Here is a 15,165-nt window from a genome sequence, read left to right as displayed (position 1 = left end):
TGCTTATCTATATTCGATATCTATGTTTTTACATTAGGCAATCGTTTGGTTTTCTTGCGATATTTGGCAGAAGTGGCTTGTTTTGTTAGTTTTTATTATTTATTAGATTTTTATTCACAAATTTCGGTATTTTCGTGTTTTGACATGATTTTTCGGAATTTCTAACGAGATTCATAAATGAAATCAAAAGATCGGATTCATGTCACTTTTTGTCTTCTCGGCGGGCGAGAACTGTTTAAAGAATGAGGAAGCTTTTTGTTCAAATGATCTCAGCAAGTATATGAATTGCGTATGAATTTCGGATTCAGGCAAAGTACATGAGTTGAAATGATCATTATTTCGGAATGCAAAATGTGAAAAATTGACTTCTCGCGCAGAAAAAGGTTAGTCGAAATGTCAGGAACAGTGAACGTCAGTCTGAGACTGCCAGGGTGTTAGTCCTTTCTAGTTCGTGACAGCAGATAAGAAACCATTGTCCAATTCTAGCAGAATCAGACTAGATTTGCCAAATTTTGAAACTTCACGTAGAAATTCTCAAATTCGCTTGTGGAATTCAGTTTATTTCAGTAACAGTGTGTCTTATAGCTATTTCACACATTATGCCTCTAATCCCCTGTCTTCCTTCCTAATTTTCCACTTTTTGGGTACATTCCTATACTCTTTTAAAAGTGCAAGCCCTCCGTTATATCCCCTCGTTATTTTTATCTTTTCTAGTCTCCTCTCCCACACTCTCTATTCTTTTTATTTTAAATTAAGCCGGTTCTTTTTTCTCCCCCACTTTTTTTGTATTGTCTTGTACCTCCATGAAATAAAACAAAATGAAACTCACTTTTTTATATGATAAGCTTGTCTCTTTCCGTTTTCCACTACACTAATTCTTCTATGAAATACACGCGCACTTTTCCCTTTTTTGTCTTCTTTCGAGAAGATCAAACCACTTGAGAAAAAGAGAAGTTGAATGGAATTATTAGCATTCATTAGTATTATTTCCGTTAGTCGTATAGGATAAAATTCTTTAAAAATGAGTAGATTTTTAATCTTTGAATAGTATTTTTATGATACCGATTGAAACATGTTTCTCCTATTTTATTTTTATTGTTCCTGAGTTTCAGTTTTCCTATAATTCCAGATTTCTATCCAATCAATATACCTTCTTTCTGTTTTCTTAGCACTTATCAGTTTGGCAAATGACCTCTCTTTCCTTAAACCACATGTGTTCCCCATAGGCCCCATATGCTTAGATTCTATGAATGAACACCTCCAGCACCAGTCCCTTCTCCATCTGTCTTATGTCTGATCCTCTGTTTTTTTCCCGCTCACTCTTCAAGTTTCTCAATAGAAATATCTTCAAAGATACACCAAAAAAAGAGTATAGTCTCGTCTCGGATCTAGCCACTTATCGAAAAAAGAAAAAAACCAACTGTCAGAGAAGAATACCTCTGACTAGACTAGAGACGAAACCGTCTGGTATTTTGACCACCTCCACCACATTTATCTTGTTAAACTAATTTGTGACAATGTCTACCAGTTTTTGTCCACACTAATTAGTACTTCTTTATAGGACACACTGACTATAATAGTGAAGAAAATAGATATCTCTCAATTCAGAAATCCTAGTTTTCTTATTTCAAACTCTTTCTTTTTTTTCTTGTTTTTCACATGTTGCTAATAACATCTCTACATTTGATTTCTCTGATCTCTAATTCCTAACTTTCTGCCATATTCATAATTAACAACTTTCCCTCCTGGCATCCAGTTTCATTGTCATCTAGATCTTACCGCTTTTATCATTAATCATTTTGACTTTTCAAGGACACCAAACACCTTTTTGTCATTTATAATCTGAAGATTTTTCAGGATCTGCAATCTTTTTGACTATATGAGTGCTCTTTAAGTTTTGTTCGGTTGGTTGAAATATTTTACAGAAATCTATTCGTAGTTTACCCCACCCATGTAACCTGAATATAGTTTCAGACTAGGTTGATCTAGTCTAACTCATTTTGATTTAAGAACTTTGGGCATGCCAAAATGATTCAAATTCAGATTATAGACCTTGCGTTTGTTTCGTTTCTATGAGTATTCAAGTACCAATAATATCTTCTCTTTTTGCAAACTTATGTCTTCAAATGTCCAATTTTGTTTTTATCTTGGAAATTAGCTCGTTTCCTGTTGCTGCACTCTCCAATCAAATTACAATTTTTCAGTGAATCATGACACGAAGGTGTGAAAAAATGCATCCACAAGATTCATGGGAATGGGCACATGCGACACATCGAATCTCCACAATTTATATTTATTTCTTTATCAGTTCCATGATTTTTGTGGGAGTTAGTCTCTACTTTTTCTCCAAGGAATTCGTCGTTTCACCGGACAATTTCAGTGAGCTGGTCCATAGTTACAGATCAGATTATACGAATAAAACGACGATTAGTTATGATGAGGTGAGTTTTGTCTGCGGCTTTGTAAGTTTTCTACCTTACTTTGCTCATTTTCAGGTGATTGACGCCATGAATCCATTTCATCCATTCCATAAATTCCTGGCTCGTAATCATATTCGTCACTCTTTTGGAACTGTTTATGTCAATCACTGTTACGTGTTTCCATACCCAAACGGAACAAATCTTCCCTCGATTCTCCGTAGAATGACATTTTCTGCGCCGGCTCAGGCATCAATGAGAACTGCCGTTTTGATAACTGTCCTGTTACGAGTGAGTCGTTCTTCTTCTCTTTCCATTTGCACGTTTTCAGTAAATGCCAACCGAGTTGTTGCAGAGTTACTCTATCACGAGGAGCATGACAAACTCTTATAAAAACCAATAACCAAAACCAAAAAGTTCACAAAACTCCATCAAAGAACACACACTTTCAGATGGTCATCGTTCTGATTCGCACGTCCGATGTGATGCTTCAGAATCCGTCGAAACATGTACAAATCCGATGTATTGGGCGTGTGTGTACTGTCACTGATTTGATGGTTTCCGTGTTTGGAATGTTTGTGACGTGTCTGCATTCCAGTGTAGATATGAATGATTGTGAGTGACAAGTTTATCCGTTATTGCTTCGAAAAACATGAAGTGATTTACTATTATCTACTGACTAAGAGCACTGAACCAGATCATACCGATTTTTTTGGAGCGTTGACTCTTTCAGCCAAGTGTTAGTTCACAAAATTAAAGAACAACTTTTGTGCTTATATCTTTTTTTAAATAACTCTTTAAAGTAATCAATCTGTTTTCAGTAAGCTTCCTTGTCTACTACTCACTTCCACTCTTCGGGGCATCTTTCTTCGTCTGTGCTATAACGTACACCTATCTAGAATCTTACGATATTAATAGAAAGGCAAGTTTAACGTTTTGAAACTCCTCATGTTCTCAAATATTCTCCCTGTCACCCCGGTATGCATTCACTTTCACTACTCAATTTGCTCATTCTGTTAATTTAGTTCTTGAACTCAAGTGATGACAAAAACTGTTTCGCAGTCCAAAAAGTCACTTTTCCCGCCGATCAAAGATCCCCAATCCCTATCAAGTTTCAGAATAGTCGCGTGTTGGAACGTGCATTTTGTATTGCTCTATTCGCCTTCTGCCTGCCAGTGGTTTGCAAAGATTACATATCATTTCTCTTCTCCAAACCGTGTTTATATCATGGTGAGTTTATGAACTACTCAACTTATGTTTCACCACGCGCTTCTCACTCTCTTCTCCCTTCAAATTTCTACTATCACTCCTCATTCAACCTATCATTGTTGAACTTTGGAATTTTAGTACTGAATGGAGAAGGAAGGGAGAGAGAGTTGTAGAAGTGACGTGACGACCTGATAAAATGGTCGAAAGAGGTGGAGAGAAGGCGGACATGTGATGTATGCATATCAATTTGTTACTCCGGCAGTGGGGGAAACATGATCAATGAGTTCAAGAATAAGAAAAACAAGATAATTGTTATTTTTGCAGCGGAATGGTTACCGGCAATTTGTGAGTACATCTGCATTGTCACAATAGTTGTCTTCTACCTAACGCAGTTGGAAGACTTCACGTAAGGATTCTGAATATACCGGATACACAAATTGGAAAATGATAAATGACAGAATCTTGGAAAATTCAAAGTGGTCTGATTCCTAACTAATATACAACAAAGTGAAGTTCTTGTTTAAGTAAGAATTGAAGCTACGCCCATTTTTGCAACTTCGTCGCACAATTTGTGGCATCTCTGAAAGAACTGATGCTGACCTGAAATGATCTTTCGAATATCAACACAGTAGTGTGTGACAAAAAACAAGACGAGCACATAAATTGTGTCAGACAGGAAACGTAGTCAAAAAAAATCATGGGTTCACTCCTGCAGGAACTTGAACTATTCATTGCACTTTGAAATAAGCATGTTCTGCAACGAGACTAGGCTCCACTACAAAAATAACAGTTTCAAATTGAGCATTTGTGACATCATTATGTGGTTTTGTAACATTCAGAAATTACAAAATCAGAAAACAGAAAAAAACTGTAACTTGTTTCCAGAGCAAATAGAGCTCTTATTTTCAGAAAAATGCAAATGGTATTATCCTGCGAACGAGAGGAGACCATGTGTTGTATGGAGTACATAGATTTCGCTGATTTCAAACCAGCAATGCTCCACGACTTTCATAAACTGATTGAGCATCAGAGAGCAGAGGAAGAGAAGCGACTTCATAAATCAATTATCTTTGTGTCATAATATGATTCTCAAGCTTTCTTAGTTTAGATTAGTTAGTTCCCATTTAGTTTGATTTTTTAAGGCCTTTCGGGTATACTCATTTCACTTTCAATCAGAAGTACATTTGCTCATGTTTTCCCAATCAAAACTCGAATTGATCTCACATTTATTTTTATTGTCTTTCATGAAAATGAACATTTCTAGTCCCTTTCGCTATTCAGTTACAATATTCTTTCAGTTTATTTTTGTCTCTCGGTTCAAAGTTCCATTTTTCTTCTAATCAGTAAAACACTGTCACTGGTCAAGTCGAGATGACTAACTATAATATTCCCTAGAAGATTGGCACGATAATCCATTGCAGATTATATATTTGGGTTCCAGAACAGTTCGAGAAGTCATAAACTGATAGCATCACTTATCTGAAATATAAAGAAGTGGGTCGTTAATCGGAAACGTGGCGTGGTATGATGATAGTGGGAGCCTGACAGTAATCCAGCGATAGGAATGAAGACTACGGTTGTGAAATATGGATTCCGTTGCACAGGATAGTGGTGTATTCTGATTTGTTAAGCAGTATGTTACATGCATACACAGAAAGATGGTTGAAGACTTGGACGGAGTTTTACTGCGTTAAATTTGTGATCGTTTCCATTTCAATAGATGATTTCCATATGCATTTCTATATTTAAGGAATTCAACGCATTGATTTTGATTTAATCGTCAAAAACCTCTCGAGTTTCATAAATGTTTTTTTCTGAAACAAAATATTTATTTGTAGATCACTAACTCCACTGTTCAGTAGCTGCAAACGTCGTAGGTGAATAACAGAGAGCCTCAAATTAAATGCACACACTTGTTTTCATGAATTTTGTAGTGAATAGCAGTTAAACTAAATCGAATTCCTTGAGATATGATCTTCATAAGTTTTCAAAACAAAGACAAAGATATAGTTAACTTTGTAAGAAAACACGTGGGCGATTCCATCTCACATTACAGATATACCAATTTCTTATCAGTTTGTGTCTTCCCGGAGTTTTAAAAAATCATGTAGGCTCCAAAGATGAAACGTGAGCTATTGTAGTAAGATTGTGCTCGTGCAATAAGGTAAAATAATAGTGATCTTTGAGCAGTCAGACATGTAGTTTTAATTACTGCAATGAACTTTTCGACGACAGAACCCGTGTCACAAGATTAGCTCAATCCGGCTACGCAATTGCTCTCTGCTCTCAACAATCAACATTTCCAAATTCTAAACTATGCCCTTCTCGCTTACCTTAAGCCCCTTAACACCTCTATAACTATACGATTTATGTGCCCTCCCGTGCTATCAGACAACCCACACACACATATTTATTTTGTGCATACAAGGCATAGTTACCGTCGTCCCCTGTTATCAGTAGATGGTCTCATATCGAGTGATTCTGAGAGATACTTTCCCCTTTTCTTCTTTTTTTGTCATCATGATCAAACAATGGGGGCACCCGACTGAGCGACACAATCCATCTTCTCCTCCCTCTCTTTTTCAGTTCTGTTACTTCGAACTTTCATTTTTCATTGAAGATCAGAATTTTCATTGGTTGCAGCATTGCGTACAGAAGATGGGTGATAAGATGTGATAAAATTATAAAGTTTCTCTGAATGACAAATAAAGAAGGCGAAAAAGATCTTTGCATCCTTATAAGTTCAGGTTCAATTGAGTGATATCTCATCAGATACCGTATCCTGAAGTTCAAAAAATCAGTAAAGATATCTATTTAGTGATGATAATAAAAATTGTGTTTCCTCTTCAAACCCTAGGTTTTAATAGATACGGTATTCGGAAAGAGAGAATGCATGAATGATAGCTGACTTGTTGAAATTCACACCTAGTCATAAGACCTTTATGACTTACTGTAACTATAGCGATGGTGATAATTCCAAGGTGTCATATGATACACAGTAACTAGTGAGCTATGCATGAACTTTCTCTACACTTAAGTTGATCATGATTCCCACTTCCTACTTGTCCAACAGGAAGTAAAATTTCTCAATGATACGTACCCGTCCACCGTAAAACCCAAGAAGTTTTGAACTGTTTGGAGTTGGAATTGATCTCTGAATGATCCAGTTCAAAATACTTTAACCTCTCTCTATCATAATCAGTCTCGAGTTCACAATTTTGACTCAGTATTACACCACGTGACCTGGTTTACAAATTTTTGTAACAGAGCAAAAGCCAACTATCTGAGTTCAATCGGTTTGTAATCTGACTCGATGACTTGAATAAATTTTTTAAATGTTTCTGGATGACAAAACTCATTATTTGAATTGATACGCTTAACCATACAAGATACATTTCTAAAATGATGACTTTGTTCCGAACTGTTTCCAGAGTTTCGTGTGATTATTTTTTCTGTAAATTTGAAGATTTCGGAAGTAAAAAAAGAATCACTGAGTTTGTTTTCTAACATACATTTACATGCATGATATGGTAATTAATTGAGCTTTTAATATTCCTAGTTTCAAATTGTATTCTCCACGTTATTTTACTTTTATTTATATTTACTCTTTTCTGAATAAAAAAAAGGGACATAATTGAATAATAATTAATGGATCTACCCACGAAGAAAACTTGTACCATTTAATGCAATTTAATTCTATTCACGAATGCAATTTAATGCATTTTTTGCATTTTTGTGCCATAAAAATGCATTATTTTGCGTTCGTGGGTAGGCAAATTTTCTTCGTGGGTAGATCCATAATCGATAGTTAATCTCAAGCACAAATTTTATATTTCAGTAAAAAACAGTCCACATTAATTGGTTGGGATTGAGTTTAACTGATGACCGGCCTAATGAATAAAACATAAATGAATAGTTTTCGGCTTGACAAAGATTCAAAATAGGTATAACCCTCTAAAAAATGAGATAATAGCTGTAACCGGAAAGGCAGTTTACTAGATTCCAGGAATAGTATAATATCCCATGGAGTAATCAACATAAAACTCATTCACCTGCATACCTAATCCCAATCAAACTATTTGGTTATGGTAACAGAAAACAAAAAGCAACAACGCTTAGTGATAATGTCGATGTGATAGAGGGTGACTCCACCCATTGAACTATCGGGAATACGGTAGGATACACGAAATTAGAAACACAAATCACGAATGGAATTGATTGTTTTTCTCGGGTTTATTTTTGGAATCGGATCTGATTTTAGATGATTGAAGTGATAGATGAATTAGTTTTTGGTTTTGATACCGTAGGATTCGGAAACAATTTTCAAAAATGATCAGTGAAAGGTCTTTCCCGGACATCGTCTAATTTGACAGTAGTCTATATTGGAAATGGAATGAATTGGAAGGAAATAGCTGTCGTTTTCATGTCTCATGTTGCCAAATTAGATTCAAAGTTAAAGACAGTCTAGTATTACTAGTGAGAACAAAACAAATTGAAAATAAGGACACAATTTTGATCTTTGTCTCAAACATTTTAAGACACATGTTTTCATCTGTCTGTAACTGATAGGGACTAGAATCAAAACAACCCAACACTAAAACACAATTGTCTAGTTATCATCTGAAATTATCAACTCCGACTCATTTTCACCTATATTTCAAACTAGAAACACGTTTTCATCAAACACCGATCCCTCGATCCTATCTTCTTGAAACCCTAAAGAATTTTTTGATCTGGGCGTTTTCTTTTCTCACATTTTTCTCACATTTTTATCATCGTTCTCAATTGATTAAAGACAATGGGAAAAGAGAACATATCCGTTTTGTGTCTTTCTGATTTGGTTGGTTTTCTGATCGACAACATCTTTACCATTAGACATTTGTAAGGGAATAGTGTATCGGTCAAACATCCAATACACGAGAGACATGTGGTCATGTTAGTTAGCACACTCACGTTAAGATCAAATAGTCCAAGTCATGTTACATTTTTGTAGTTACGGTCAAGTGAAATCTTGATATAGGTAAAGAGTGATTATACTTGTGATGATACTCATGGGATTAGTAGGAAGCATTGATAATACAACGAATCACTATATCGTGAGCTAAAAATAACTAAACTTGGGCGAAGTCGCGTTAGATAATTACAGTAGTCTTCAGGTGTGGAAGGAAAAGTTCAGATCCAGACATAAATTCTTGAAGTCTGATTTGCTAAAACAGTCACGGTTATCTTCTGATATTCCGGAAATAAAGACCGTCACCTGGAATCTGAAGACACCATAGTCACTGACCCCAGTTTTTGATACCGTAAACTTTGGATTTCGATAACCAGAATCAAATATCTCCTATTATATTTATTATACGCATGCAGAGTTTCAAAGCATCAAACATGCCGCTGTTGATCAAACAGCTAATTCACAAAATAGGCTCTTCCAACAAGTATTATTTACTTCTGTTCCCACTTTCTTTATTTCAGCATTTATAGGCTAGACTCTTCGATAAACAGTAGTCTACCCCACTCTCCTCTGTGATCATCATCATCGTTCTGTTCCAGAACTCCCGCTACATACAGTCTATTTTTCCCAGTATTTGCAAACAAAATCAGCTACAAACATGCTATCACTGTGTATATGTGTGTATGATCTACTGAAAAATGCACATCACGCTATAAAGCGGGCAGTGATCTGTTAATGATGACGCATTGATTCATGACCTATAACTAAAGAAGAGAGAGGTGTGTGCTTGAAATTGAGTTTTGTGATATTTGTGAAAAAGTTGGAGCTCTTTTCTGGAAAAGGCAATACTAATTGTGTCTTGATGCACAAAAAGAGTGTAGGAGGGTTGGTTTTTTGATAACTCAGTTTGATGTGATTTCTGTCTATTTACTCCAGAAATAGAATAAGAAATGCACAGAGATCATAGAAACACTGTTGTGATTTTGTGAATGAATGTATGCTTGAAGATTGTAGAAAATCAGTATGTGGAAAATGTGACTTGTAGCTCCTACGATTTCCAGATTTCGAAAGAATTGTTGAGCACCGTTCCCACAAACTGTAACCCAAAAAGTTTGAATTATTGTTTTTGGTTTCTTAATGTTGATGACCGAAGCAGTAAGCACTTCACAAGGCACTGTCAACATTTCCTCTCCTCACTTGAGACTAACCTCTCCAAATCAGTTGAAGAGTAAGCAACTACACCGAAAAGTCAGAAACCAGTATGTCAGCAAGTAGCAAATTCTAAATAATAAACGAGATGTGACATTGACATTATCAAAAAGAAGCCTTAGCTTCAACATCCGATCGAGACATGAACCGGAGGAATACACGGTTTGCAAAGTGTCAGCACAGCGTTTCAAAATTTTGAAGACTAACGGAATTCTGAAATATGAGAGTAACCAAAAAAATCAGTGTACCCCAAGTGCCATAATCGTCATGTCGAATCTTTATTCTAGGTTATCCCGAAGCTCCATCCTAATCTCTAAAAATAAAACGTGGCAAAGTTCATTTTCTGCACCTTATCGGCAACCTTGTTTCCTGGAATACCCAGATACGGTATCTTGCAAAATGTTATGAAATAAACAAGTTCAACAGTTCAAACCCTTCATTCTGGCTACAAACACACATTCTTCAACGGTGGCTACAACTTCATTCGACGCCTTCCAAGGAATTCCCACAAATTCTCGTTGTCACTTTTCAAAGCGAAAAACAAAAACTGATCAAGTAAACAGTCGCTCCCTTCTACCTACTAACTACACCACCCTAATCAAGAAGACTGTAGTTGATTGGTGAAAGAAATGTGGAAATATCAACAAGTCTTCCTACCAACTAAACTCTATTGCTCCGCCCACAAATTTCACTCTTCCCATCTTCAAAAATGCATTTGAATAGAGGGTGTATAAATAGGGTCGGGCCCCGTTTTGATCAATCAGTCGTCTTGACTTTTTTATCAAAAAGACAGAAATGGAATCAGCCTATCAGAGAGTCTACGATTATTTCAATGGTGACCCGTTGCTTATCTAGTAAGTCAGAAGTGTCAAGATATTAAAATGATAAAAAAATGGAATTTTCAGTGTGATAGGAGGTACCGTAATCGTCAATATCAATTTCTGGCTATTCAACCTATTCTTTATTCTAATTGATATGATTGACCCAAATTGGGTGCAACCATACAAGATTCAAGATGAGAAGAAGCCTCCGTTATCCAAATATCTGGGAGCATTCAAAGTGATCCTAACTAATCAATTCATATCAGGACCATTGATTACTATCTTTTGGTATTTCCCAGCGGTTTGGTTCGGTGAGTTGGACTATTGTAGCAAAAAAGTTTAAACGCTGATGTTTCAGGTGCCAGGTTCACTGGGCCTATGCCATCCGGTCTGGAAATCCTTCGAGATATCTTCGTGTCAGTTTTATGCGAAGAGATTGGATTCTACTATACCCATAGGTACATAACAAGATCACATAATTTTAATGACCGCTTGGTTTCCAGACTATTCCATCATCCAAGAATCTACAAATATGTTCATAAGAAGCACCACGAGTGGACTGCTCCAGTGTGTAAGTTTCATCTACTTAACCTTTAAACTATTCAATATATTTCAGCGATCACGAGCATCTACTGTCACCCATTGGAACATGCCATCTCTAACTTGAGTCCGGTTCTTTTAGGTGAGTAAACAGGAAGTGCTGATAATGTTCTTCTTATCTCAACTGCTCCCTTTTCAGGACCAACTATTTGCGGAAGCCACGTGGTAACACTTTGGATTTGGGCGTCTCTTGCTATTCTATCAACTACTTGCTCTCATTCAGGTAGGTCCAGACATACAGTCTGATAGAGTTGGGTGTGGACTCTTGATCTAATTAGTGCGCATTATGAATTAGAAACCTCACGTCATCTCGAAAACACAAATCACATTTCACGCTACAATCAGAATCAGCCAAATAATCTTAATCTTACAGGCTATCATTTCCCATTCATGCTGTCACCGGAACCACATGACTACCATCATAAAGTGTAAGATTTTACAAATTTTATTAAAAACTAATGAAAAATAATTCAGATTCAATGAGTGTTTCGGAACTGGACTCCTCGATCGAATCCATGGAACTGACACTACTTTCCGAAAGTCAGTGGAAGGAAAACGGAATTACATGAGCTGGAGTTTCCAACCAATCAAGCAGATTCATCCGGATGAGAGAAAAGAGGAATGAGGGATTGCTAAACATTTAATTCAATTAATGTGTATATAAGATATGTGTAAACCATGCCGGTGGAAGAATCTCATGAGCTTATTTTTCAATTTTCAACTAATAAATTGTTTCGAATTATGCATTATAATTGGAGAGATACGGTACAAGAAACAAAGTCAGAATCACAAAATCACAAAGGATCTCCGGAAGAAAATAGAGGTCACGAGAGGGGATGTATACGGTGGAAATAGGGAAACGGGGAGGAGGAGATAAGGGGGATGCATATAGTCTAATCAGATCAAATTATGCAGTAGGTGAAGAAGGAAGTTGGTTGGAAACAGGAGTGAACAAGAAAATCTTAAATTCTAAAAATACGGTCAGTGTAGATATAGAGAGATCCGGGCAAGCCAGAATGCTTGCAACTGAATTTCTACATCCTTAAGTTCAAAAAGTCAAGAATCGTCTCAGTTTTCTGAGTATTATATCTGAAATTTAGCTTACTTAGATATCAATCCTATGCAGACTACTGTTCAAAAAAAAATTTGACATCCCGAGACCCATCTAAACTTCTAGACAATACACGCCCAGACTCGTTCTTCTTAGAATTTTGTGAAACGTGAGAATTCGCAAGATAATGTTTGAAACCTTAATAAAAACCAAAAAGTCATTCCGAGTGATCACGCAGAGACTCTCAAAAGATCACGAATACATTTGGAAGACAGTTGTTCCCTCTGTTCTTGGATATAGTTTGACATGTCGAGATCAAATTATCGCGCGGAAGACAGAACCGGGTGGACGTAGACACTCATGTTGGTGGATGATAGTCGCAAATTGGCGCTGATCTTCAAATTCGATATGATCATATGGAGAGAGAGACTCAGTAGAGGTGTGATTAATGGTGGCGGTGTTTGGACGGGAGGTTCGGATGAGATTGGAATCGACTGAAGATGGATATCAGGTAGAGATTTTGACCAGGTGTAAGTGCTTGATAAGTTCTGCTCCAGAGATGAATTCATATTGGTCGGAATTGAGTCTGGTCAAAAATCACAGTGGATCATTACTGCCAGAGCAAGATTTGGGTCGATTTTTCTGACAGGATTCGATTTTTCTGACAGGACCGGAAGACTGAAATTTGGCAGGAATCTAAGTTAGCCCAAATTTTGATTTTTGAATTTTGATTTCTTGAACCAACAGGCTTCAATTCAAATTTCAGTTGACCATCATCATCATATCACTTATCTATTTTCTCCCAATACATGATAATGATTTCCCTAGAGTTTACCCAATATTCTAGCGACTGCTCTTTCAACTTTCCACCCCTCCCTACACTAATGAAAAAACTAAACTCTAGTTCGAACCAACTAAACTCTGTCTTCTGTTTTTCAAACACCACTTACACCTCCTTTGAGCAGTATAAAATAGATTGCATGTGGTGCTGATAAGCAGAGAAGTAAGCAGCAAGTGTTCACGTCGCTTGCAAAAATGTTGCAGTCTCTGTATACGAAAGTGTTCGAGTATTTTGAAGGAAATGAGTACATGTTGTAGTGAGTTTTTATAATTTATTTAGAATTTATGTCTTTTTATGTTAGTCACCCATGAAAATCGTGGATATATTATCAATTTTTATTAGTTAACTATGTAATCGGCAGCCAGGTTGAGATGACTAAATCAGCTTTTATTAACAACAGAAGCTAACCGTCGATATATCTGTTTCCACCAAGCCACCTTTACTGTCCATATTCTATACTTTGGCCTGTTTCTAGTGCATTCTTATCAGTTTTATGCAATGTCTCTTTGAGTTGTTGACTTGCTTGCATTTTAAATGTACTAGATCATAGGAGTAGTGCTAAAACAATGTCTTCAAATGTTTTTTCATCCCCTTTTTTTTTTGAAAATATCCCACAACCTTCGGTTTTACAGCGTTGTAGCTGGAAATGCAGTTGCTGCCTCCTCCTTCTGGCTCTATAATCTCTTCTTCATAATCATTGATGTCACTGATCCGAAATGGGTGCAACCTTACAAAATTCAGGAGGAGAAGAAGCCTTCGTTATCAAAATACTTGAGTATACTGAAAGTGGTTGGTCCGAATCAATTGATTGTCACTCCGATAGTCACAACAATTTGGTTCTACATTGCTAAATGGTGGGGAATGGATTTCGGACCAGTGATTCCTTCTTGGTGGGTTCTATTGAGGAACTTAGCTGTTTGTATGGCAGTGGATGAGATTGGTTTTTATTATACTCATAGGTTAGTTCTATTCTTTTTGTTTTCTATCTGAAAAATTGAGTTTCAGAATCCTTCACCACCCAAAACTTTACAAACACATTCACAAGAAGCATCACGAATGGACTGCTCCAGTTTGTAAGTTTCTGATATTACCATTAAAAGTCATACTAATGTTTTACTGTTTCAGCAATCGCTAGCATCTACGCTCACCCACTGGAACACGCTATTTCAAACTTGAGCCCAATTGCCCTGGGAGCAGTTCTATTCCGTTTCCACGTAATGTCTTATTATCTGTTCACATCATACGCAATTCTTGCAACAACTTTCCATCATTCTGGATACCATTTCCCATTCATGTTCTCAGCAGAGCATCATGATTTCCATCATAAAGTGTGAGTTGGCAAAACTTTTTCTACTTAATGGCCTAAAATCTCGGGAAAAACTCGGCCACGAAAACTGAGATGTTTCCAGATTCAACGAGTGTTACGGTTTTGGACCACTCGACTGGCTCCACGGAACTGACAAAACTTTCCGCAAATCAATTGAGCATCCACGGGATTATGTGTATTATGGAACGACACCAATGAAAGAACTGATTCCCGATGTCACCCAAAAAAATAATAACAAGAAAGAAGAAGTGAATATGGAGAATATTGTGCAGAGGAACAAGATAATTTGAATATTCATTGTGTAAACTTGTAATAATTTATTTGCCATTTATTAAATTCGAATGATTCATAATTTTTGATAGATCAGTTTAAAGATCACATTAACAAACTTCAAGTGTGATAAAGACATGTTTCATATTATTTTTGGAATCGATAAAAAGGGCAATGTTTTGTTTTTTATTCAAAATTATAGTTGGAGGTGGTAACAACATCATAATATGGAGCACTTTTAAACAAAAATTAAAAAAAATCGTTAACACACGAATCCGGTTGGGAAAATGAGAGAGAAATAATTTAACGGCGTCCTGTTCGGCTGCGTTGTGGACTATGAGCTGAAACGATGCTACTGAGCTTAAGAACTGCACGAATAAAAACTGTCTTGTTTAAGAACTGGTTTTGCAGAAGAACACCGCTAAAACTTCACTGCTGACTGGCTATCAATACAGTACCGCCCAAAAGG

At 36.5% G+C, this 15,165-nt stretch overlaps 3 protein-coding genes across 3 annotated transcripts; all 3 read left to right on the top strand.

Annotated features, from left to right (window-relative positions):
- Positions 1-2,210: 2,210 nt before the first annotated feature.
- Positions 2,211-4,707, top strand: GCK72_005022 (uncharacterized protein; the record flags this gene model as incomplete). Its single annotated transcript, XM_053724993.1, has 5 exons — positions 2,211-2,441; positions 2,496-2,708; positions 2,870-3,032; positions 3,951-4,032; positions 4,536-4,707. 5 exons carry the CDS (start codon positions 2,211-2,213, stop codon positions 4,705-4,707), a joined length of 861 nt encoding a protein of 286 aa, XP_053589187.1.
- Positions 4,708-10,581: 5,874 nt separating this feature from the next.
- On the top strand, positions 10,582-11,832 carry GCK72_005021 (uncharacterized protein; the record flags this gene model as incomplete). The annotated part of the gene is made up of 8 exons (XM_003117240.2): positions 10,582-10,640; positions 10,692-10,918; positions 10,966-11,065; positions 11,111-11,178; positions 11,224-11,289; positions 11,347-11,430; positions 11,581-11,635; positions 11,682-11,832. 8 exons carry the CDS (start codon positions 10,582-10,584, stop codon positions 11,830-11,832), a joined length of 810 nt encoding a protein of 269 aa, XP_003117288.2.
- Positions 11,833-13,293: 1,461 nt separating this feature from the next.
- Positions 13,294-14,716, top strand: GCK72_005020 (uncharacterized protein; the record flags this gene model as incomplete). Its single annotated transcript, XM_003116803.2, has 5 exons — positions 13,294-13,355; positions 13,732-14,058; positions 14,105-14,172; positions 14,225-14,429; positions 14,509-14,716. The coding sequence occupies 5 exons, from the start codon at positions 13,294-13,296 to the stop codon at positions 14,714-14,716; spliced, it is 870 nt and encodes a 289-aa protein (XP_003116851.2).
- Between the last annotated feature and the right edge of the window lie 449 nt (positions 14,717-15,165).

Source organism: Caenorhabditis remanei, chromosome II, assembly GCF_010183535.1.
Source record: "Caenorhabditis remanei strain PX506 chromosome II, whole genome shotgun sequence".
Classification (NCBI taxonomy): Eukaryota; Metazoa; Nematoda; class Chromadorea; order Rhabditida; family Rhabditidae; genus Caenorhabditis; species Caenorhabditis remanei.
This window is presented reverse-complemented; position numbering and strand designations above follow the sequence as displayed.